The sequence below is a fragment of the Narcine bancroftii genome, chromosome 3 (genome assembly GCF_036971445.1).
Source record: "Narcine bancroftii isolate sNarBan1 chromosome 3, sNarBan1.hap1, whole genome shotgun sequence".
Lineage (NCBI taxonomy): Eukaryota > Metazoa > Chordata > Chondrichthyes > Torpediniformes > Narcinidae > Narcine > Narcine bancroftii.
The window spans coordinates 371,125,852-371,151,163 of NC_091471.1; the positions used below are offsets into that span (position 1 = coordinate 371,125,852).

General features: G+C 36.0%; 1 protein-coding gene across 6 annotated transcripts in view; it reads left to right on the top strand.

The window, feature by feature from the left end:
- LOC138759604 (hexosaminidase D-like) overlaps positions 1–25,312 on the top strand; it is a 59,404-nt gene that overhangs the window by 335 nt on the left and 33,757 nt on the right. For 2 of the 6 annotated variants that reach the window (XM_069930323.1, XM_069930321.1), the window contains exon 2: positions 1,910–2,058. In XM_069930323.1, the coding sequence (XP_069786424.1) occupies positions 1,939–2,058 (120 nt within the window). In that variant the 5' untranslated portion in view covers positions 1,910–1,938. Of the gene's footprint in view, positions 1–1,909; positions 2,059–3,321; positions 3,464–8,395; positions 8,497–17,687; positions 17,895–25,312 lie in introns of those variants that run through there. The other 4 variants (XM_069930322.1, XM_069930324.1, XM_069930325.1 and 1 more) reach the window with 4 other exon arrangements.

Genomic DNA, 25,312 nt, shown 5'->3' on the forward strand with positions numbered 1-25,312 from the left:
GAGGGGGGAGGGGGAGGGGGGAGAGGGGGGGGAGGGGGGAGGGGGGGGAGGGGGGAGGGAGGAGGGGGAGGAGGGGGGGAGGGGAGGGGGAGGAGGGGGAGGGGGGGGGAGGGGAGGGGGAGGAGGGGGAGGGGGCGGGAGGGAGGGAGGAGGGGGAGGGGGCGGGAGGGAGGGAGGAGGGGGAGGGAGGAGGGGGAGGAGGGGGAGGGAGGGAGGGAGGAGGGGGGGGAGGGGGGGGAGGAGGGGGAGGGAGGGGGGGAGGAGGGGGAGGGAGGGAGGGAGGAGGGGAGAGGGAGGGAGGGGGGGAGGGGGGGAGAGGGAGGAGGGGGAGGAGGGGGAGGGAGGGGAGGAGGGGGAGGGGGGGAGGGAGGAGGGGGGGAGGGAGGGGGGAGGGGGGGGGAGGGGGGGAGAGGAGGGAGGGGAGGGGGGGAGAGGAGGGAGGAGGGGGGGGAGGGAGGGGGGAGGAGGTGGCTCTCACTGTGCTTGCTGGAAGTTGAGGCACCAGGCCGGCCGCCAGAGGAAGGCTCTTTTTTTAACCTGAGGCCTGCCCCTCCTCCCTCGGCTGGGAGGCCCATGTTTCATGTGCTACTCACCTGCTCTATCAAAGGAGGTGGCAAAGTGTCAACACACGACCCTAACCCTCGTGTGACCACCACAACCTGCACACTGAACATTAACTCAGGCCTTTGGAACCTCCCTATTATCAATGCATCCTGTGGGAATATGGTACAATCCTCAATGGATGCTTCAAACCCCAGGAGTAAAGTGAAGCATCAACTCAGGCCCATTTCATTTTGTCAAAATCAGGACTTGTTACTTTCATTTCTGATTTCTCATACCTGAACCTTAAATATTCTCAATCATATAGCCCACAAACTCTGGGATTTATCTGGGATAAATTTCAGTTTAACAAATTGGATGAAAATGGAATACTGCCCCAACTTATTGTAAAACTAGAGGAATTGGTTCTGGAACAGAGAGCCAATAAAAATATCTTGTCAAGTCCCTTCATGCATTGAGGCCTCTTAATCTTCAGAAAATTCTCATCATCAATCCAGTGAAACATTGCTGCAGTCTTTACAGCAATAAAGATCTCAGAAAAAAAGGAACCATATATACATGGATGTCGTTTTGGAATAGCTTGGCACAAATGTGGCAAGATAAATTTATTCAGTATTTCAGCCCCTTGTAATTGAGGCACTCATACTATTAGTCTTCTTAAGAGTGTGTTACACCTGCATGCACTGATTTCCTGCACTCAAATTGAGTGGTATTTCGGTTTGTCATCTTGCATCAAACCTGGGTGAATCCCCTTAATATTTTGGATGCAGAAAATACGTCAAAGTGATTTAACTTGATCATTATCAGATAAAATTGTTGCCATTTTCTATTTCTAAATTTATAATATTTCATTGGAATCAGAATTTTACAGCACAGAAACAGGCCACTTGTCCCAGTAGGTCCAAGTTGTCTTCCAAAGCTCGTCCTATTTGCTGTATTCCTCTGAACCTTTTCTATCAGTGTTCCTCCTTAAATGGCTTTAAACATTATCTTTCTTTAGTCTTTATCACTTCCTCTGGCAGCTTGTTACACATAGCTGCAACCCTCTGTGAAAAAGTTACCTTCAGCTCTCTTTTAAATCATTTCCTGCTCTCCTTAAATGTATGCCCTCTACTTTTATACTCCCTGCATTCAATAAAAGACTATTTTCCAAATTGAGTGCAGATCTATCACATAGATTATTGGTACAATGGTACAAATCTAAATATTTCAAAGTTTTAAAGATTAACAGTGCCATTGAAATATTTTGTTCTCATGAATTGTGCTCAAGGGAATTTTTTGAAATATTTACAATTTGGATGAAAACATGCAAGTGTGCAAAAATAATTTAAATCTTTTTTTCCTTCAGTGGGTATACTGCTTAAACTTGTTTGAAAAATGGCAGACGGTCAAGGCGACAAACCAATGAGGGAAGATGTGAAACCTCCACAGATAGGATTGAAATTAGTTCATCTGGATTTGAAAGGAGCCCCACCAAAGATCTCCTATCTACAAGAGGTAACTTGTCAAATAGAATAATGGAATTCTTGAATGTGCAATGCAACAAATCACTCTAACCTTCAAAATGTTATTTATTGTTAATAATGTTTTGCCAGCAAATGATATCTGATTGGTGAAATGGTATGATTTGAAGCTTTGAATGTATTTAGGAGCTTCATGTCTTCATGAAGAGGATTAGAAGGGATGCATACTGAGGATTAACTTTTATTTTGGATAAATTGTTGGATTTGGGGATCTTATTTCAATTATGACAGTGCCTTGATGTCAATGAAGTGCAGGTTGATTTATTTGATTACTGACGTAAGGGAAATGTCCTGTGAGGAAAGATTGAGTAGATTGGTCAACGCTCAAGTTTAAAAAATTAGAGTTGATCGTTTTGAGAAAACAAAATTTGAAAACCATGAGCAAATAGATCACAAATGGCTGTTTCTTTTTAAATATTTTTATTAAAATTTTAAAAAGTAAGCTTCCATATGCAAAACAAATATGGAAAACATAATATTAATAACAAATGACAAATTTAATAACAAGTTATAAAGCATAAAATTCAAAAGTATTACAAAAAGAGAAAAAAAGATTTTTCCACGTACAGCGTAATTCTAAGCCCTATTCCCTAAAGCAAGTGTATGATGAAAGAAAATATGTACTTCATTCAAAAAATAAAATGGCAAATATAACAATTTTTAAAAAATAAGGTCTTTAGATTATGAAAGTCGTTTAACATTTGAACCTTTATATTTGAATTATTAATTGAATAACATATCTTTTCTAAATTTAAGCAGTACATAATTTCCCTGAGCCATTGAGCATGAGTAGATGGGGCAGCATCCTTCCATCTAAACAATGTTGGATGTCTATCTTAGAGAAATGCAAAAGACCAAATATGACATATAAAACGTCCAATATCTAATCTAAACCAATCATGAAAAATAGAATCTTGTAAGGAAGGTTGAAAAAGATGATTTGATGGAATAGAACTAGAAATAGAAAACCATAAAGTCCAAAATGTTTCTAAACTGCACCTAAACTCTAATGGCATGCCTGACAATAGGATTATCAATTGATTTATTTAAAGAGAAGGGAAGTGAGGATCCAAGAAGTGCTGGAAAGGAAATGTTTTATGCAGAATTCAACTCCATTGCTTCCCATGCAGGACTGTCCACTCGATTATGAAAATGCGACCAAAACATAAATTACATATGTTGACTGTCCAATAATAAAATCTAATATTTGGTGGAGACATGCCTCTGTTCCTTTTAGGTCTTTGTAGATGAACCTTGTGTAGATGAAGCCACTAACCCCTCCATGTACCATGTATAGGAGAATATAATCGAATCAAGTGAATCAAAAAACGATTTAGGAATAAAAATTGGTATGGACTGAAAAAGGTATAAAAATTTAGGTAAGATATTCATTGTAATAGAATTAATACAACTGTTCCACTTGCTTTAATAATGTAAGAAAATTTGCTTTAAAATGGTATTCATGATATTTAATACCGTGATATTTAAATTGGTTTTCTTCAATCTTAATGGGGAAATTGGAACACAATGATGCAGGTGTGCTCAAAGGGCAAAGTTCATTTTAATGCAGATTTAATCTATATCCTGAAAACTTACTAAACTGGGAAAGTGTTAATAACATGGACAGTAAAGAAGTGTCAGGGTTTTGTAAATAAAGCAAAAGATCATCTGCAGAAAGGGAAACTTTACGTTCAATTCCATTTCTACAAATCCCTGAAATATCACCACACTCTCGAAATGCAATCGCTAATGGCTCTAAGACCTAATCAAACAATAATGGACTTGGAGGACACCCTTGATGGGTTCCCCGTTGAAGATTGAAAGTTGTGATTGTTGAAAAATTATGGATTGAAGCTATTGGGGATAAATACAGTAATTTAATCCATGAAATAAAACCTTATCTGAAATTGAATTTTTCTAAAACTGAATAAATATTTCCATTCAACTCAGTCAAATGTTTTTTCTACATAAAAGGAAAGAACATATTCGGGAACGGACTTGAAGGTAAAAACAAAATATGTAATAGACAAATATTAAAATGAGAATATCAGTTTTTAATAAAACTGGACTAGTCTTCAAGGATGATAGATGGTAAAATATTCTTCAATCTGCAGACCAAAATTTTAGCCAAAATTTATACATCAGCATTTAATAAAGAAGTTGGCCTATAAGGGGAGCACTCTTTTGGATCTTTACCCTTTTGCGCAATAAGTGAAAATTAAATGTTGCCAGAAGATTAGCCTGCCTAAACGAGTTGGATAGCACTGAACTTAACTGAGGTGAAATTATATGAGAAAAGATTTGAAAAACTCCACAGGAAACCCATCATGTCCAGGAGCTCTTCTGAATGTAATGAAGAAATAGCAGTAACTATTTCTTCATAGGATATAGGCTCACCTAGTCTCATTTATTTATCTAAAGAAAGCATAGGAATATTTAAACAATCCAGGAAATTTTCCATCGAATTACTATCATTTGTGAATTCAGGGCTATAAAGTAATTTGTATTATTTCATGAATGTATTACAGTATTTATCTCAGAATGATCCGTAGTAAAGTTGCCATCCTCCATTTGAATTCTTTTAATTTGCCGCTTGGCTACAAAACCTCTCAGATCGTCAGCTAACAGGTTACCTGATTTATCACCGTGTATAAAACTGACTTCTGCTCCTTAACAGATGGTTTTCAATTGGGTATATAGAAACAAGATAAAATTTAGTTTGAAATTCAACTTTTTTTTTATACAATTCAGGATTTTTAGTTTGAGCATTTTGTCAATTTGTTTAATTTGATTAACTAATTTTAATCTTTCTTTATTGGCCTTCCTTTTAAAATCACAGTGTAAGAGATCATTTTCCCTACAGATAAGCTTTCATAGCATCCCAAACAATCAGACGGGACATTTCCGATGAATTGTGTGTATCGAAGAAAAAGGTTATCTGCTTCTCTATAAATTTCACAAATTCATTATCCACTTGTAACCTTGAAATAAAACGCCAGTGTCTTCTTAGAGGAAAGCCAGGAAAAGTCATAGTCAACACGATCAGGGCATGATCTGAAATTCCTATAGTTTGCTATCTACAGGGCCGAGTCAAAGGGATCAATTGATTATCAATAAGAAAATAATCAATTTGCGAATAAGTTCTATCAACGTGTGAGAAGAAAGAATACTTTCCACTACTTGGATATAAAAAAATGTTAAACATCAGAAATGTTATAATCTGGTTAAAAAAAAGAATAAATTAATGAGGAAGATTTACTCAATATGGTGGGTTTAAGAGAAGAACCTTTCAAAGTAAGGTGAAAACAACACTTAAAATCCCCACCAAGTACTAGAGAGTATAAGCTCAGATCTGGTAAAGAAGAAAAAAAAACATTCAAAAAACCCTACATCATCTGTATCAAGGGCATAAATATTAGCTAAAACTACCATTTTATTATTCAATTTTCCTGAAACAATAATATATTGACCATTTGTATCTGAGATAACTTTATGTTGGACAAGAGGTATATTTTGATCAATAAGAATAGAATCCCCACCCCCGACTTTAGTTTGGAAGAAGGAATGAAAATGCTTTCCACTTTATCATGAGATGGGAATTTTTGCGACTACGAATATATGTTTCTTGTAAAAAGACAGTATTAGCTTTATGCTGTTTTAAATGAAAGAACACTTTTTTCTGCTTCACCAGATAATTCATACCTTTTAAGTTCCAACTAATAAAGTTAATAGAATTATGCATAATTTTCCCTTATTAATATAGATTGATTAAAACAGTTAATATCTAGCCACCGCAACCTTGAAGTAAAAATAAGAAACTGGTAATATTTTGTAAAATATATATGCTACATTCTAAGTCCAAGTTTAATACATTTCTAAAGTCATAATAACCTTGAAAAAAAGAAGAAATCCAACCTCCATTCCCCCCTGCTGCATTACCAGACACCTGCTAAAGATTTTGCAGCTCGCTTTCCCAAACAAACCATTCCAAACCCAATTATCTCCCAGCTGGTTGACAAAAACTCCTTTGCTACAAAAGTAAATAAACACTATTCTTCCATACAAAAAAAATCTATTTTGACCACATCAACCACTATTTACTTTCAAGTTTCTCATGTACTTTTCCCTGTAAAATAAATAATTCAATAAATTTGACAGGAGAAATATTAAGTAATATTAATATTAAGCCATTAGTTCTGAAACAGAAACAAATATAATTCAATAACTAATTAAAAGGAGAAAGAAAAACGGTTAATTTTTTACATAAATACAACCCTAGTAAGTGTATTATCCAGAAAAAAAAATTTTTAAATGCCCAGACAGAAAGAACCAACCAATACATGACCATCAAATGTTATGTAATAAATGTAGGAAAGCCTTAAAGTTAATAATAGTCAGTCATCTTCATTCTTCAAAAAGAAGTTCCCGTGGGGTACAATGTAGTAATAGATTCTTCTGACCCTTGTTAGCAAAATGCAACAGCTTCCTCTGACCATTAGAAAGTGTAGGATATAACAGGGAAGGCTTTAAACCATGTTTATATAGTTGCAACATTACTTTATATTTTCTGCACTGCTTCATGGCTCCAGGACAGTAATCTTCAACAATTCTTATATGTTGACTTCAATATTCAAGTGTCTCTCTTCGACAGGCTTCACAAATCAGATAAAGATGTAGTTGAATTTAGGGAGCTTGGAGAGAAATTAAGGAGTAGGACCTCAAAAGTAATAATCTCAGTTTATCACCGGGTGCCACAAGCTAGTCAGAGTAGAAATAGCAGAATAGTTAGAATGAATATGTGGCTTGGTGCAGGAGGGAGGGTTTCAGTTTCTTGAGGCATTGGAACTGGTTCTGGGGAAGATGGGACCAGTACTTGGACGGTCTACATATGGGCAGGTCTGGGATCAATGTATTAGGGAGATTGTTTGCTAGTGCTGTGGGGGAAGGTTTAACTAATGAGGCAGGGGGATGGGAACCTACAATAAGAAAGGTGGTACAGAGTTAGGAAAGAGAAAAGAAAAATAGAGGGCAGAAACTCAAGAGCAAAGGATGCAGAGGTCACTCGATTCTAAAAGGACAATGAGTATAAGGGCACTTTGTCTGAATGCTCATAGTATTAGAAACAAGGTTAGTGAACTTGAGGTGCAAATCAGTACCCAGGCATATGATTTAGTGGCCATCACAGAAACATGGTTGCAAGATGGGCATGATTGGGAATTAAACTTTTATTGGTATCAAATAGTACGAAAAGATAGTGTTACGACCCCAAAGGACCCCAAAACCCAGCAGCAATAGATATTCACCAAGACAAGTAGTTACTTAAACAAAAGTTGTTTTTAATTATCTTTAAACATGAAAACAGAATCAAACTTTAACTTATCTCTATTAACTTAACTAACCAAAATTAATCCCCTTCTAATTCTAAGTGTATATAAATTTAAGAAAAGATCTTTAGTTCACAGTTCAATCTCACTTCTCATTCTTCCAAGTTCACTGGTTGCGGGCAATTCTTATTTTGTCCACAGATTTTAATATGTATAAAGTTCACCCAGGCTTTGGTGCTCGAAAGGTAAATGTTTACTGCTCAGGAAGGTTCTTTGGAGGTTTTCAGAGAGAGATTTGTTGTTCCAGAATTTCCACAACTGAGGTACCACCATTAGTCACCTCAGTGTCTTGCTGATGAAACTTGCCCCATCATGGTTCTCCAGATGATAATCTCTTTCTTTCAGGATACCACAGAGTTCTTCTTATTCCAAGAGAAACATCAGACAGATAGCACTTCCAGCCATCTGCTGCTCTGAAGCTTTCTATTTCAGTTTCAACAAGCTTTTCCTGCTTGCTTCAGCTGTGACTGTTCAGTCTCTCTCTCTCTCTCTCTCTCTCTCTCTCTCTCTTCATCTTCCAACTGCTAGAAAGACCATGTGACTCTCTCACTTGCAAAACCCTTGACCTTCTCCAGCAAACAATAGGAGTTATCCTTCTGCTCCCATCTGTTGTTTTAGGGAAACAAACTTCTCAGGAGTGACCCTTCTGTGCACTTTGCAGAAAGGTCAGAAGCCTTGCAAAAAATGTTCAACACAGACAACCTGTCTCCAGTCAATTCATTTGATGACATCATTTCAATTAGCACCTACTTGTGGAATGAGCATAGCATTCTCCATGGTTTCTGTAAAGTTCACTGAAAATGAATTCTTCAGTATTTCAAGTAAGATTTGTTTTAAAATGTGTGTATGCATGTAACCTACTCTAATTTTACCAATTTCTCCCAAATACATCTATCACATATTCTATCACATATTCTATCACAATAGACAAGATGGTAAAGCTGGTGGGGTGGCACTCTTAATCAAGGATGAGATCAGGGCAATAATGAGAGACAATACAAGATTTAAGGAAGAAAATGTTCTTTTTGGTAAGTTCTATTTTTCATTTGCATCAATGCAAGTATAGTATTTATCTCTCTCTCTCTTTGGCTTGGCTTCGCGGACGAAGATTTATGGAGGGGGTAAAAGTATTTATCTATAATCATGAAAATTAATTAAAAAAGCGATGTAAAGAGAATACATCATTTCATATTTTCTCCACCCCAGCCTTCCCCTCCCTCCCCAAAAAAGGAAAGATAGAAGAAAATAAATAAAAGACTGGCTAATAATCATATAACCTCTTGATTCATTAAATTTAAATTTACATAGTGACCTTGAACCTTGAATTAATGAAGGTGAGTTGGAACAGGAATGGTGGATGTAGTAGATGAAGTCATAGCAATAAAATCCATATGAGGTTTCCAAATCTTATCAAATTTTCTGGTTGATTCCGTAAATTATACATTATTTTCTCTAATGTCATACAATTTAATAATTCGGTTTGCGATTTATTCAACCCACACATTATTGTCTAATTTCCATGTTATGGCTATACATTACTATTGATATTGCTACACTGACTTCATAACCCGTCCCAATAAAATACTTATATCTTCCCAAAATATTCTTACTTTTTCACATTGCCAAACTGCATGGAGAAAAGTTCCTACTTCTTTATTACATCTAAAACATTTATCAGAACAATTTGAATTAATTCCATGTAATTTCTATGGAGTATAATATAATTGATGTAAAAAATTAAATTGTACCATTTAGTATCTAACATTAATTGTATTAGTTATACATTCATGACATAATTTTGAGCAGACTTCTTCTTGAATTTGTATGTTTAAATCTCTCTCCCATCTCAATTTAGATTTAAATAAATCCTTTTTCTGCATAGTCTCTTGCAATTTTATAAACATAATAGTAATAAATCTTTTGATAAACGTATCTGTTATTAAATATTCAAATTGACTTTGATCCAGTGGTCTAAAACTCATTCCTAACTTTTAAAAATATGATTTAAGCTGATAATAAGAAAAATGGTATTATTTGGTACTTTATTCTTATCTTTCAATTGGTCAAAAGTTAAAAAAGAACCTAAAAAGCAATCCTTTATCCTTTTTATTCAGCAGTTGTACAAAATGTCAAAATAAACATTATTAACCATAAAAGAAATCAAAGGATTTTGCTTTAATAACATTCTAGCCAACTGATAATTCTTCATTCCCCTTTCTACATGTATTCCATTCCATATTTTAAGTGTATGTTTTAAAATTGGTCTATCAATTTGCCCTCTCAGCAGTCTTATGCCATTTATACAAAATATGCTCAGAATTATTTTCTCATATTTTACTCAGTTCAATTTGTAGTCGTGCTGTCTTTTCATCAATCTGATAACAGGAGGACAAAAATCTAAGTTGAGATGCTCTATAGTCATTTTTTAAATTGGGCAATCATAGACCCCCGATCATATTTCCATGTTCGTTTTTCCAATGCCATCACATTGTCTCATTTGTCTCGCCAAATGAACCGTCTTTTACATTTATTTAAATCTTGAAAAAACATTGTTGATATAAAAATTGGTAATGATTGAAATAAGTTGTGTTCAAGGAAAAAAATATACATCTTTACACAATTTATCCTTCCTATGAAAGAAATTGGCAAATCCTTCCATCTTGTTAAATTTCTTTAATTTTCTTCAATAGTGGAATGTAATTTAATTTAGATAAATTTGTTATCAATATGAATTCCTAGATACTTCACCATCTCCTTATGCTATTTAAATTTTGTCATTTTCTTAACTTGAGTATAATCTATCTTAGTCAATAGCATTACTCCATTTTTATCAATATTTACCCTTACTCCTCCAATTGAACATTTACTTTTTTTAATAAACTTTAAGGATTTGTAATATATAATATTACATCATCTGCAAAAAGGCTAATTTTATGTTCTTTATCATTTATCTTAAAACCTTCAATCTCATTATCTCTTCTAATCACTTCTGCTAAAGATTCTATGGCCAAGGCAAATTAAAAAAAAGAAATAGTGGACAACCTTGTCTCGATGATCTTTCCAATAAGAAAGATAATAAATTTGTCTATTTGTAATCACTCCAGCCTTTAGGCTAATTTTCTTATCCAATTTATAAAATGTATTGGAATTCCAAAAAACTTCAATACTTTACATAAATAATTCCATTCTAATCTATCAAATGGTTTTTATACATCTAAAGCCAAAGCTACTGCCATATTTAACATACTTAAAAACCTAACAATATTGTCAGTTGATCTTCTATTCTTAATAAAACCTGCTTGGTCCATATTAATCAATTTAGGTAAACATTAGTTCAGACAAAATTTTATAATTTGTATTCATTAATGAAATTGGCCTATCTGAAGATAGACGCAAAGGGTCCTTCCCTTTTTTTGGAATAACTTATTAATGCAGTTTTAAATGACTCAGGTAAATCACAAAGATCTTCCATTTGGTCTAACAATCCCATAAATATAGGAATCAATAGCTCTTTATATTTTTTATAAAACTCAGGAGAAAAACCATCTTTGCCTGGAGCCTTATTATTTGGTAAAGACATCACTATGTCATATACTTCTATTACTGTAAAAGGATTTTTTTAATTCAGCCTTCTCTTCTATACTTAATTGTGGCAAAGTAATTCATGAAACCTCCATCTATAACTTATATTTTGCTCTTCCTCCAACAAAATAGATATAACCAAAGGTGAATGATCAGACCATATCCTTGCTTGAGATTGAATATTTTGAACTCTAGCTTGCAGATGAAAAGAGATTAGAAACATATCTATAATTTGCCCTCTCAGCATTCTCTTCTAACTTTCCACAAGTTTCATTTCATTCATAAAATTCTTCACAACTTTAACCAGCTTGTTTTTTACATAATTCCATCTGATCTATCCAACTTCGAATCAAAAGTAAAATTAAAGTCTCCTCCCTTCATAAATAAAGTTTATTAAAAAAGTCTCCTCCCATAATTATTTTCCCCTTTGCATTAGCTAATTGCATAAAATCATCTATATTTGGTGCATATATATTCATCAAAGTCCAACATTCAGAATAAATTTTACAATTTACCATCACATTATCTTCCCACTTTTTCAATATTAACATCCAATATTTTAAATGGTAAATTTTTTTAATTTATATTGCCACTCCCCTATCTTTAAAATTAAATGAAGAAGAAGACAATACCATTCCTACCTAGTCTCTCTTTAATTTTGCATGTTCTATTTTTGTTAAATGAGTTTCTTGTAAAAAAAACCACATCTACTTTATAGCTTAATAACCTTTTTCTCTTTATCAGATTCTCAATTCTGTTAATATTAATACTAATAAAAGACAAATTTCCTGCTATTAGACACCAAAATTAAAGCATTTGACCATCTAGCGTCCCCTTCCCCCTCCCCCTCCCTACTCACCACAACCCTCTCTATATAATATCTACATATATAAACATTCCAAGCTTAAAACAAAAAAAAAGAAAAGATAGAGAAAGGAAAAGAGAAGAAAAAAATAAAGAAAAATCCCAGAGGCGCATGAAATTGAAGAGTTTCTCCTCCCCTGATATGGGATGCAAGAAGTATCATATTAGTGTCAGTGGTAGCTCTTTCCAATGCTCTAAATCGTCCTGTAATTTTTTCATTAGTGGATTGTAATTGAGTTTATATAATTGGCCTAGATTTTTGTTTATTTGCACACCTAGGTATCTTATTGCCTGCATTTGCCATCTGAATGGGGATTCCTCCTTAAATTTTGAGAAATCCGCGTTATTCATAGGCATTGCTTCACTTTTATTTACGTTTATCTTGTATCCCGACACTTCTCCATATTCCTTCAATTTCTTATATAGTTCTTTTATTGATAGTTCTGGTTCTGTTAAGTACACTATCACATCATCCGCAAATAGACTGATTTTATATTCCCTGTCTTTTATTTTTATTCCTTTTATATTATTATCTATTCTTATCGATTCTGCTAGTGGTTCTATAGCTAGCGCAAACAATAATGGTGATAGTGGGCATCCCTGCCGCGTTGACCTGCTTAAGTTAAATTGCTTTGATACATGTCCATTTACTGTCACTTTCGCTAACGGTCCCTCATATAATGCTTTAATCCAATTAATATACTTCTCCGGTAAACTGAATTTTTGCAATACTTTGAACAAGTAATTCCATTCTATTCTGTCGAAGGCCTTCTCTGCGTCTAAAGCAACTGCTACTGCCGGTGCTTTATTTCCTTCTACTGCATGAATTAAGTTAATAAATTTACAAATATTGTCTGTTGTGCGTCTTTTTTTGATAAATCCAGTTTGGTCTAAATTTACCATTTTCGGTACCTGTTCTGCTAATCTGTTTGCTAATAGTTTAGCTATTATCTTATAATCTGTGTTTAGCAGAGATATTGGTCTATATGACGCTGGTGAGAGTGGATCTTTCCCTTGTTTTAGTATCACTGTAATTATTGCTGTTTTACATGAATCTGGTAAGTTTTGTGTCTCATCAATCTGGTTGATTACATCCAGGAGGGGCGGTATTATTAGATCTTTAAATGTTTTGTAGAATTCTATTGGGAGTCCATCCTCTCCTGGTGTCTTATTATTTGGTAAATTTTTTATTATCTCTTGTATTTCTACTGTTCCAAATGGTTCTGTTAATTTATTTTGTTCCTCTATTTGTAGTTTTGGTAGTTCAATTTTAGTCAAAAATTCATCTATTTTCCCTTCTTTCCCTTCGTTTTCAGTTCGGTATAATTGTTCATAGAATTCTCTGAAGTTTTCCTTAATTTCTTTTGGATTATATGTAATTTGTTTGTCTTTTTTCCTTGTTGCCAATACCATTTTCTTAGTTTGCTCTGTCTTAAGCTGCCATGCTAAGATTTTGTGTGTTTTTTCACCTAGTTCATAATATTTCTGTTTTGTCTTCATTATATTCTTCTCCACCTTATATGTTTGTAATGTTTCATATTTTATTTTTTTATCCGCCAATTCTCTTCTTTTGGTTGTATCTTCCTTTATTGCTAATTTTTTTTCTATGTTTATTATTTCCCTTTCCAACTGCTCTGTTTCCTGATTATAGTCCTTCTTCATCTTGGTTGCATAACTTATTATTTGTCCTCTAATGAATGCTTTCATTGCGTCCCATAGTATAAACTTATCTTCCACTGATTCCGTATTTACTTCAAAGTACATTTTTAATTGTTTTTCAATAAATTCTCTAAAATCCTGTCTTTTAAGTAGCATGGGGTTTAATCTCCATCTATACATTCTTGGAGGGATGTCCTCTAGCTCTATTGCCAATAACAGGGGTGAGTGGTCCGATAATAGTCTAGCTTTATATTCTGTTTTCCTAACTCTCCCTTGAATGTGGGCTGATAACAGGAATAGGTCTATCCTTGAGTATGTTTTATGTCTAGTCGAGTAGTATGAGTATTCCTTTTCTTTTGGGTTTTGTTTCCTCCATATGTCCACAAGTTTCATTTCTTGCATTGATTTAATTATAAATTTGGTTACTTTGTTCTTCCTGTTAATTTTTTTCCCCGTTTTATCCATATTTGGATCCAAATTCAGATTGAAATCCCCTCCTATTAGTATGTTCCCTTGCGTATTAGCTACCTTCAAAAAGATATCTTGCATAAACTTTTGATCTTCTTCGTTAGGTGAATATATATTAAGTAGATTCCAAAGCTCCGAATATATCTGACATTTTATCATAACATATCTCCCTGCTGGATCTATTATTTCCTCTTCTATTTTAACTGGCACATTTTTGCTAATTAATATAGCCACTCCTCTTGCTTTTGAATTATACGATGCTGCTGTTACATGTCCTACCCAATCTCTCTTTAATTTCTTGTGCTCCAATTCAGTTAAGTGTGTTTCTTGGACAAATGCTATATCTATTTTTTCCTTTTTCAGTAAATTTAGTAGTTTCTTCCTTTTAATTTGGTTATGTATTCCATTAATATTTAGAGTCATATAGTTCAGCGTAGCCATTTTATATTTTGTTTATCTTCTCTTTCCGTTTTTCCATCATTACCTTTCCTCCTTTTCCATTTCTGTTTTCTTATTTTCAACTCTTTACCAGACAACATTCCTACAACATCCAACATTTTCCTTATTCTCCTATTTCTATCTTTATCCCCAACCTCCCCTTCCCCTCCTGAGTTGTCCTTTATTCCTTGTCGGACAACCACATCTCCCCTCTCCATTTGGATTTGCGAATCCACTCGCAAGCGTCAACTGATTTTGCAGTGACCGCTCTTTTCCCCCACCCAGCCCCCCCAGAAAAGATTTCACTTTTTATATGTCACAAAGGTCACTCTTTTAATTCCCTCCTTATTCTCTCTATTCCATTACCTTCCCTTATTAATTCTTGTCTATACTATCTATGTTTTCCTCTAATTACAGATACTTTCACGTATGCCCATTGTCCCTATTCACTCTTATACCTCTTTACCCGCATACATATCAATCGTGGTCATTTTTACCCTCATTACCCGTCTTCATCCCTCAGTCTATTTTTGTCTTTACCCACATACATATCAATCGTGATCATTTTTGCTCTCATTACCCGTCTTCATCCCTCAGTCTATTTTTGTAATTGTTCTGCAAATTTTCGTGCTTCTTCTGGATCCGAGAACAGTCTGTTTTGTTGTCCTGGAATAAATATTTTCAATACCGCAGGATGCTTCAGTGTAAATTTATATCCTTTCTTCCATAAAATCGCTTTTGCTGTATTGAACTCTTTTCTCTTCTTTAGGAGTTCAAAGCTTATATCTGGATAAATGAAGATTTTTTGCCCTTTATACTCCAGTGGTTTGTTGCCCACTCTTACTTTTTCCATTGTCTTCTCCAGTACCTTTTCTCTTGTAGTATATCTTAGGAATTTTACTACAATAGATCTTGGTTTTTGTTGTGGTTGTGGTTTAGGGGCCAATGCTCTATGTGCCCTTTCTATTTCCATTTCTTGCTGTAGTTCTGGACATCCTAGGGCCTTAGGGATCCATTCTTTTATAAACTCCCTCATATTCTTGCCTTCTTCATCTTCCTTAAGGCCCACTATCTTTATGTTATTTCTTCTGTTATAATTTTCCATTATATCTATTTTTTGGGCTAGTAATTCTTGTGTCTCTTTAGTTTTTTTATTAGATTCCTCCAATTTCTTTTTTAAGTCTTCTACCTCCATTTCTGCTGCTATTGCCCGTTCTTCCATCTTGTCCATTTTTTTCCCCATTTCTGTTAAGGTCATATCCATTTTATTTATTTTCTTTTCTGTGTTGTTTATTCTTTTTCTTAAATCATTGAATTCCTGTGTTTGCCATTCTTTAAATGACTCCATGTATCCTCTAACAAGAGCAAGTATATCCTTTACCTTGCCTTTCCCTTTATCTATTTCACTGTATTCTTCCTCTTCTTCTTCCTCTGGGTTGGCCATCTGTTGTTTCTTTGATGCCCTTTCCTCCTCTTCTTTCTTGTTTCCATTGTCTTCTGTGGTCTCTTCTTGCTGCAGGTGTTCTGCAGCTGTCGTTGCCGGCTGTGGAGATCGACTCCCCAGCTGGTCCCCCCTCCCGTCGGTGTGTTTTTTTTCATGCGCGGTTGCGCACTTTTACTCGGCTCTGTGAGCCATTGTTGTAGTTCTTTTTCTACCGACCTGAGGTAGTGGGGTCCTCTCTCCACAGCGGGCCTCTTCGGACAGGTAAGGCCTTCACCTTTTTCCTCCGTTGTCTTCTCTTCCTCTCTTCTTTCCGTTGATTTTGATTTTTCTCCTTTTGTCTCCATCTTCTTTCCACCTTTATACTCACTTTTCTTTAACTTGTATTTCTGTGCCTTTGTATTTTCTCTTGTTTTTCTCGACTTTTCTGGAGAGGGCTGGAGTTGATGGAAGGAGAAGAAAAGAAAAGAATGGACTCAGTAGAATTTCTGGTGTATTTTTGTTGAATGACAACATTGTCTGACTGAATTAAAGCAACCTAGATTGTATACCTAAAATGGATGAGAGGTGGGGGGTGGGAGGGTGGCTTGGGAGGAGGGAGGGGGGAGGGAGAAAAAGTCACTGTAAATGTGTGGAAAAGAAAAAGTGTATATCATGGCTATTGTGATTTATGGTGAGAAAAATAAAAAATTTAAAAAAAATAAAATAAAAAAAAAAGTATCATATTAGTGTCCATGACTCCGCAGTCGTCAGCATTATATTCCCGACTAACTCATTCGAAATACCCCAATCATACCATCACGTACAATAGTCTTTAATAGACCTTATAATCCATTAATCTTATTAAATATAGTAGATCACGCCCTTTATCAGTTAAACCTTCCTCCCCCTTTAAGCTCTGTCGAAACACAATATACTTTCAGTTACACCAAAAACCTTTCAATTGTACAATTAATTCAAGTATCAACAACCATCTGTTGGTCTTTAGCAAGCAGTGAATTGGCATATACCTTTGCTTTATTAGGCTCAGTAAAAAATCTATTCCTCCCTTCTGGGACGATTATCTTCAATACAGCTTGGTATCTCAAAACAATAGGCATAGCCTTTTTTGCATAACACATCTTTAACCGGATTAAACTCTCTTCTCCAGCAATTCAAAACTTGTGCCTGGATAAAAAAAAATTATTTCCATTATAAATCAAAGGTGATTGTCTTTCTTTAGCTGGCTTTGCTGCCAACTCCCAATATCTTCTCTCTTACTTCATATCGAAGGAATCTGACAAGTATTGGACGGGAACTTTGGTCAGGCTGAGGTTTAGGTCTCAATGCCCTATGGGCTCGTTCAATCTCCAGATCTCCTTGAAATTCAGCCTGACCCAAAGATTTTTTCAAATCTTGACCTTCATCCCCTTCTTTTAAGTCCAACAATCTTAATATTATTCCGTCTGCTAAAGTTTTCCAAAACGTCTATCTTTTGCATTATCTGATCATGTTTTGCAGCAGCGTCTGTTTGTACTTTTTTCATTTGGTCTTTGAGATTTTCAATTTTAAATTCATTCCCTTTAATTTTACCATCCACTATTTCAAATCTAGTGTCAACTTGTTGCAATTAATCTTTCTATCTTATCATCATTATTCCTTACTTCATCAGTTAATACTTCCATAGATTGTCGAAAAAAGTCTAAAAATTGCTTCATTTCTCCAGAAGATAAAGAAGCCTCTGCACCTTTTTCTGCTTTTTTCTTGATCTTTCCTTTGCTTTTCCAGGTCCTCTTCTTGATTACTGGAGCTGTGGGTATCTTGAATCTTTAAAAATTTCCTCCGTTTATTTTATGTGCTCTGCGCACTTCTTCAGTCAATGTCAACAGCCATTGTCGGAGGATGCTTTGAGTAGCAGTAACCAAGGTCTCTCTGGCTTCTGGCCGCTCTCCTTTGGATGTTACCTTTCGGACAGCTCCAGGATCCTTTCTCAAGGTAGGCCTCTCTTCCTTTTCTTGCTCCATTTCTTGTATTGTAGTAAGGCCTTTATCCTTCTTTGGAGGCATTATTAATGACTTCTGTATGTCTTCAGACAATTCTTCCTTATAGTTTCTGTAACTTTTGTAGTCTTTTTTTATCACTTTTTCTCAACTCTTTCAAGGAGAGCAGGGATTATCAGTCTAACCCCACATCATCACGTGGTACACCCCCTCCCAGGAACAGAAGGTTGAGTCCATCTGGGTAGAGATTAAGGATAGTAAAGGAAAAAAAAAATACTGGTGGGAATTGTCTTTCGCCCACCAAATAACAATAGCACAGTGGCATGCGCAATTACCCAAGAGATAACTGAGGCATGTAAGGACGGAATGGTACTTGTTATGGGGGACTTTAACCTCCAGGTAGATTGGGAGAATCAAGTTGGTCGAGGGAGTCTGGAGGATGACTTCATAGAATGCATCTGTGGTGGCTTTCTTGAGCAGCATGTTAAGGAACCAAGAAGGGAGAATGCTATTTTAGATCTAGTATTGTGCAATGAGATAGGTAAAATTAACGAGCTAGTAGTTAGGGGTCCTCTTGGAAAAAGTGATCATAGTATGATTGAATTTCTCATACAGATGGAGGGTGCAATAGATTTAAAACTAGTCTATTATGCTTGAACAGGAGAGACTACAACAGGATGAAGGAGGAATTGGTCAGCATGTACTGAGAGCACAGGCAAGTTGGCAGAAAATTTGAGGAACAGTGGAAGACTTTCAAAGAGATTTTTCACTGCTCAACAAAAATATATTCCCATTAAAAATAAGGGCAGTAAGAGAGGGAAGAGTCAACCTTGGTTAACTAAGGAAATAAAGGAAAGTATAAAATTAAAAGCTCGTGTATACAAAGTAGCCAAAGTAGTGGAAAACTGAAGGCAACAATGGACAACTAAATGGGAAATAAGGAAAGGGAAGAAGGATTATGAAGGAAAAGTAGCACAGATATAAAAACAGATCGCAAAAAATGTTATAAATATATAAAACGGAAGAGGGTTGACTAGATTCAGCATTGATCCCTTGGAAGATGAGAAAAGGAGATTGATATTGAGTAATGAGGAAATGGCCGAGGCATTGAACAAATATTTTGTATCAGTCTTCATGGTGGAAAACACGTCCAGCATGCCAAAGAGTGTTGATAGAGGGGATGCGAATGAAGGTGAGGACCTCAATAAAATAATTGCTACAAAAGAGATAGTGACAAGTAAACTAATAGGACTGAAAGCAGACAAATCCCCTGGTTCTGATGGGATGCATCCCAGGTACTGAAGAAAATGGCAGGAGTTATAGTCAATACATTGGTAGTCATTTACCAAAATTTTCTGGATTCTGGGCAGGTCCCGGCAGATTGGAAGACAGCAAATGTCACATCACTTTTTAAAAAGGGATGTAGGCAGAAGAAGGGTAACTATTGGCCAGTTAGCTTAACGTCTAGACAGAAAATGCTTGAAGCTGTCATTAAGCATGAAGTAGCAAGACATTTAGAACAAAGGGGTTCCATCAGGCAGACTCAGGATGGATTCAGAAAGGGCAGGTCTTGTTTGACAAACTTGCTGGAGTTCTTTCTGGAAATAATGGGTGCAGTAGATAGAGGGGAACAGGATGATGTTGTATATTTGGATTTTCAGAAGGTGTTTGATAAGATGTCGCAGAAGGGACTTAGAAATAAGATACAGATAAATGGAGTCAGGGGAAGTATGTTAGCATGGATTGAGGATTGGTGAACTGACAGAAGGCAGAGAGTTGGGATAAATGGGTGTTTTTCTGACTGTTCACCATTTACACTGATGATGTGGAAGAGGGGACAGAGTGTAGTGTAGCCATGTTTGCAGATGATACTAAATTGAGTGGAAAAACAAATTGTACAGAGGCCGCAGAAGGATATAGTTAAGTTAGATGAGTGGACAAAGGTCTGGCAGATGAAGTACAATGTTAGTAAATGCGAGGTCATCCACTTTGATAGGAAAATTAGAAGAACAGATTACTATTTAAATAGTGAAAAACTGCAGCATGCTGTGGTGCAGAAGGACTTGGTAATGCTTGTGTATGAATTGCAAGAAGTTGGGTTGCAGGTACAACAGGTTATTAAGAAGGCAAATTGAATGTTGGCCTTCATCGCTAGAGGAATTGAATTCAAGAGCAGGGGAGTCATGCTGCAACTGTACAAGATACTGGTGAATTCACACCTGGAGTACCGTGTGCAGTCTGGTCTCCATACTTGGGGAAGGATATACTGGCCTTGGAGGCAGTCCAGAGGAGGTACACCAAATTGATCCTGGAGATGAGGGGGTTGACCTACAAGGAGAATCTAAATTGAATTCAGAAGAATGAGAGATCTTATAGAAAGATAAAATTATGAGAGGGATAGATAAGATAGAGGCAGGAAAATTGTTTTCACTGGTAGGTGAGACCAAAACTAGGGGACACAGACTCAAGATTCAGGGGAGTAGACTTAAGACGGAGATGAGGGGAGGAGTCATGTGATGGAGTAGTGGCCAGTCGGGAAAACCAGTCCTCTCCAGGAAAATAGGGAAAAAAGTTGGGAAAAAGAAAAGCATAACAAAAATAAAATATAAGAAATAGAAGATAAAGGTAAAGATACAGAGAAGAGAAAGAAGATGGCTCCAAAAAAGGAGAAAGTAAAAGCAACTGGAAAAAAAGAATTAGAAAAGTCGCCGGAGAAGATAGAAGAAGGCCTTACCTGCACGAAGGAACAGGACGCTGTGGTGGCGAGGAGCACTCAACCCTCGAGGTCAGTACCTGCCCTGCGGAGTCGCGACCCACCAGCCGGTGCACTACAAAAATGGCTCTCGGACCCAAACAAAAGTGCGCAATCAAAGGAGAAAGAGGACACCGGCGGGAGCAGGGCTCAGCAGAGGAGTGGGCTGTCACAGAGCGAACAGCTGAGGGACGACCAACACCAGGGCGCTCAGCTGGAGGACGAGAAAGCCAGCAGAAGAGGGAGCGATGAAAAAGATGAGGGAGATAGACCGAAGGATGACCGTCAAGAAGATCAACGTCAGAATGCACAACAGATGAGCAGCCCAGGAGGGGAGGACCAGCAACAAGAGGCTCAACAAAGAGATACAAGCAGCTCATCAGAAGAGACACAGACACAAAGAAGAGAAGAAGAAGTCACAAACACAGATACAGACACAGAAGAAGAGGAAGAAGACCAAGTTCTTCACAGAGAAATAGAAGGTAAAACTGATGGACAAAGAGAAATAAAAGGTAAAACTGATGAACAGAATATAGATAAAGTATTTTTTGAAGAACAAATGAGATCAGTAAAAGAATGGTGATCATTGTAGTTTAATGCAATTAAAAGGAAAATGAAAAGAACAGAAGATAAAATGCAAAGGTTAGAACTGGTAATGACAGAAATAGGGGAGTAGAGAATGTGGAAGAGTGGGAAACGGCTGCAGAAATGGAAGTAAATGACAAGAGAAAAATTGGAAGAAAGTGACAAAAAAATTAAAGAGACACAAGAGTTGTTATCTCAGAAAATTGATAGGTTGGAAAATTATAGTAGGCGAAACAACATAAAAATAGTGGGCCTAAAGGAGGGTGAAGAAGGCACAGACATGAAGGAATTTATAAAAGGATGGATCCCAAAGGTCCTGGGAATGACAGAAATGCAGGAAGAAATGGAAATAGAAAGGGCACACAGAGCATTAACTCTGAAACCACAGGCACAAGATCCATCTTAGTAAAATTTTTGAGATACACGACAAGAGAAAATATACTGGAGCGGGCAAGGAATAAAATTAGAGAAGATAATAAACCATTGGAATACAAGGGTCAAAAAATATTTTTTTACCCAGGCATAAGTTTTGAACTCTTAAAGAGGACGAAGGAGTTTAATACAGTGAAATTGATTTTATGGAAAAAAGGTTACAAATTCATATTAAGACATCCAGCAGTGCTTAAAATATTTATACCCGGGGTGCAAAACAGACTGTTCTCGGATCCAGAGAAACCGCAAGAATTCGCAGAACGTTTGCAGGACAGGAGAAGAGATGAAGGGATGTAACAAGAATGAAGAATGGCGATAAAGTATATATAAATATGTAAAAACAATGTATATGTAAAGAACTAAAGAGGGGAGAGAGAAGGGAAGGAAGTGAGTAAGGGGGGAAAAAAGAGAAAGAGCACTTTGTTATATGTGTTTTTAAAACAAAAGTGTTTTCTGGAGAGGGCTGGGTAGAGGGGGAATAACCATCACTGCAAAATCAGTTGACGCTGCGAACAAGATCGCAATCCAAATGAAAAGGGAAGTTGTGGTTGCCCAGCAAGGGATATGGGGCAACTCAGTGAGGGGGTATTAGTGAATGTGGAAATTGCAGGAATACTTTGTTTTAAATGTGTTATCGTACATTAAGTGTCATAAGAGAAAACTAAGAGATGAAAATGGGGAAAAGGGGGATGGAGGTAGAAAAGAGGTGTATGCAAAATATAAGATGGCCATGTTGAACTATATAACTATAAACATTAATGGAATACATAACCAAATTAAAAGGAAGAGGCTACTAAATTTATTGAAGAAGGAGAAAATAGATATAGCATTTGTGCAGGAATCGCATCTAACTGAAGCGGAATTTAACAAATTAAAGAGAGACTGGGTAGGACATGTAATGGCAGCATCATTTAATTCAAAAGCTAGAGGTGTAGCCATACTAGTTATAAAAATGTATTACTCAAAATAGAGGAGGAAATAATAGATCCGGCAGGGAGGTATGCAATGATAAAGGGTCAGATATACTCAGAATTTTGGAATTTGCTCAATATATATGCACCTAACAAGGAGGTTCTTTTTTTGAAGATTGCAGATACACAAGGAAATATATTGATAGGAGGGGATTTTAACCTTAATTTGGACCCAATGTTGGATAAAACTGAACAAAAGACAAGTAAGAAAATAAAGTAGCCAAATTTATGGTTAAATCAATGCAGGAAATGAAACTTATGGATATATGGAGGAGGCAACACCCAAGAGAGAAGGAATTTTCATATTATTCGAGTAGGCACAAAACTTACTCAAGGATTGATATGTTTTTGTTGTCAGCCCATATTCAAGGGAGACTCAGAAAAACTGAGTAAACTTACTTTTAACTACTATCAGATAATTCACCCCTATTATTAGCAATAGAACTGGAGGACATCCCACCAAGAACATATAGATGGAGGTTAAACTCCATGCTACTTAAAAGGCAGGAATTTAGGGAGTTTATTGAATGCCAAATTAAAACATATTTTGAAATAAACACAGGATCAATGAAAGACAAATTTATATTATGGGACACAATGACAGCCTTCATTAGAGGGAAGATAATAAGTTATGTGACTAAGATGAAAAAGGATTACAATTGGGAAATAGAACAGTTGGAAAGGGAGATAGTAAGTGCAGAAAAGGAATTAGTAAAGAGGAGTGATATAACGAAAAGGAGAGAATTGGTGGACAAAAAAATTAAATACAAAATATTACAAACGTACAAGGTGGAGAAGAACATAATGAAAACAAAGCAAAAGTATTATGAACTGGGAGAAAAAACATAAAATATTAGCCTAGCAACTTAAAACAGGACAAGCTAAAAGAATGATACTGGCATCAAGGAAAAAGGACAAACAAATTACAAAATTTTAAGAAATTTTATGAACAATTGTATCAAACTGAGAACGAGGGGAAAGATGACAAAATAGAGGAATTTTTAGCTAAAATTGAATTGTCAAAATTGCAAGAAAAGGAACTAATAAAGCCATTTGAAATAGAGAAAATACAGGATATAAAATAAAAAAGCTGCCGAACAATAAAACATCAGGAGAGTATGGACATTTAAAGAGTTAGGCTGATATCGCCTCAAACCGTGCATCTTGGCGCCTCACAGTTTGGCGGGCAGCAACCTCCTTTGAAGAAGACCGCAGAGCCCACCTCACTGACAAAAGGCAAAGGAGGAAAAACCCAACACCCAACCCCAACCAACCAATTTTCCCCTGCAGCCGCTGCAACCGTGTCTGTCTGTCCCGCATCGGACTTGTCAGCCACAAACGAGCCTGCAGCTGACGTGGACTTTTACCCCCTCCATAAATCTTCGTCCGCGAAGCCAAGCCAAAGAATTCCTCCTCTCCTGGAAGTAATGAACCAGATAGAAGAAACACAAAAATTATTAGCAAACAGATTGGTCGATTGTGTACCTAAAATAGTAAAACAAGATCAAATTTATTAAGAAAAGATGAACAGCGGGCAATGTCTGCAAACTTATTAATCTAATCTACGCAGTTCAAGGAAATAAGAAACCAACAGTGGCTGTTGTTCGAGACACAGAAAAAGCCTTTGACAGAGTAGAGTGGAATAACTTATTTAAAGTATTACAGGTTCAATCTACGAGAAAAATATATAAATTGGTTTAAAGCATTGTATAATGGACCTTTGGCGAAGGTAGCAGTAAATGGATATGTATCGAGTCACTTTAAATTAAGTAGGTCAACTAGACAGGGATGTCCACTATCCCCCTCATTGTTCGCCTTAGCAATAGAACCTTTGGCAGAACTGATAAGAATAGAAAATAAAATAAAAGGGATAAAAATAAAGGAGGAGGAGTATAAAATCAGCTTATTTGCAGATGATGTCATAGTGTACCTAACAGAACCAGAGGTATCAGTAAAAAAATTGCATAAGAAATTGAAGGAATCTGGAGAAATATCAGGGTACAAGATCAACACAAATAAAAGTGAAGTGATGCCAATGAGTAATGCAGACTATAATGAATTTAAAAAAGAATCACCATTTAAATGGCAAGCACAAGCAATCTGATACCTAGGGATCAGGTTAGATAATAACTTAAGCCACTTGTACAAACTAAATTATCAGTCACTAATAAAGAAATTGCAGGAAGACTTAGAACATTGAAAAGAATTACCGTTAATGTTGATAGGGAGGGTAAATTGCATTAAAATTAATGTTTTCCCAAGGATACATTACTTATTTCAATCGTTACCAATTCCTTTAACAGAAAAATTCTTTAAGGAACTAAAGAGAATAATAAGGAAATTCTTGTGGAAAGGGAGGAAACCAAGTTAGATAAATTAGCAGAGAGATATAATCAAGGTGGTTTGGAGTTACCAAATTTTAGAAATTATTATAGAGCCGCACAATTAAGGTATTTATCAGATTTTTACCAGACAAGGGAAAAACCAGCCTGGACTAAGATAGAACTAGATAAAATAGGGCAAAAGGTTTCAGAACATATACTTTATAAGTGGGATTAAAACCTGGTGCAATATAAAAACTCACCAGTACTGCATCATTTACTTAATACATGGAAGAAGATCTACTTAGAAAGGAAAAGAACGAATTATCAAATACCAAAATTACTATTGACT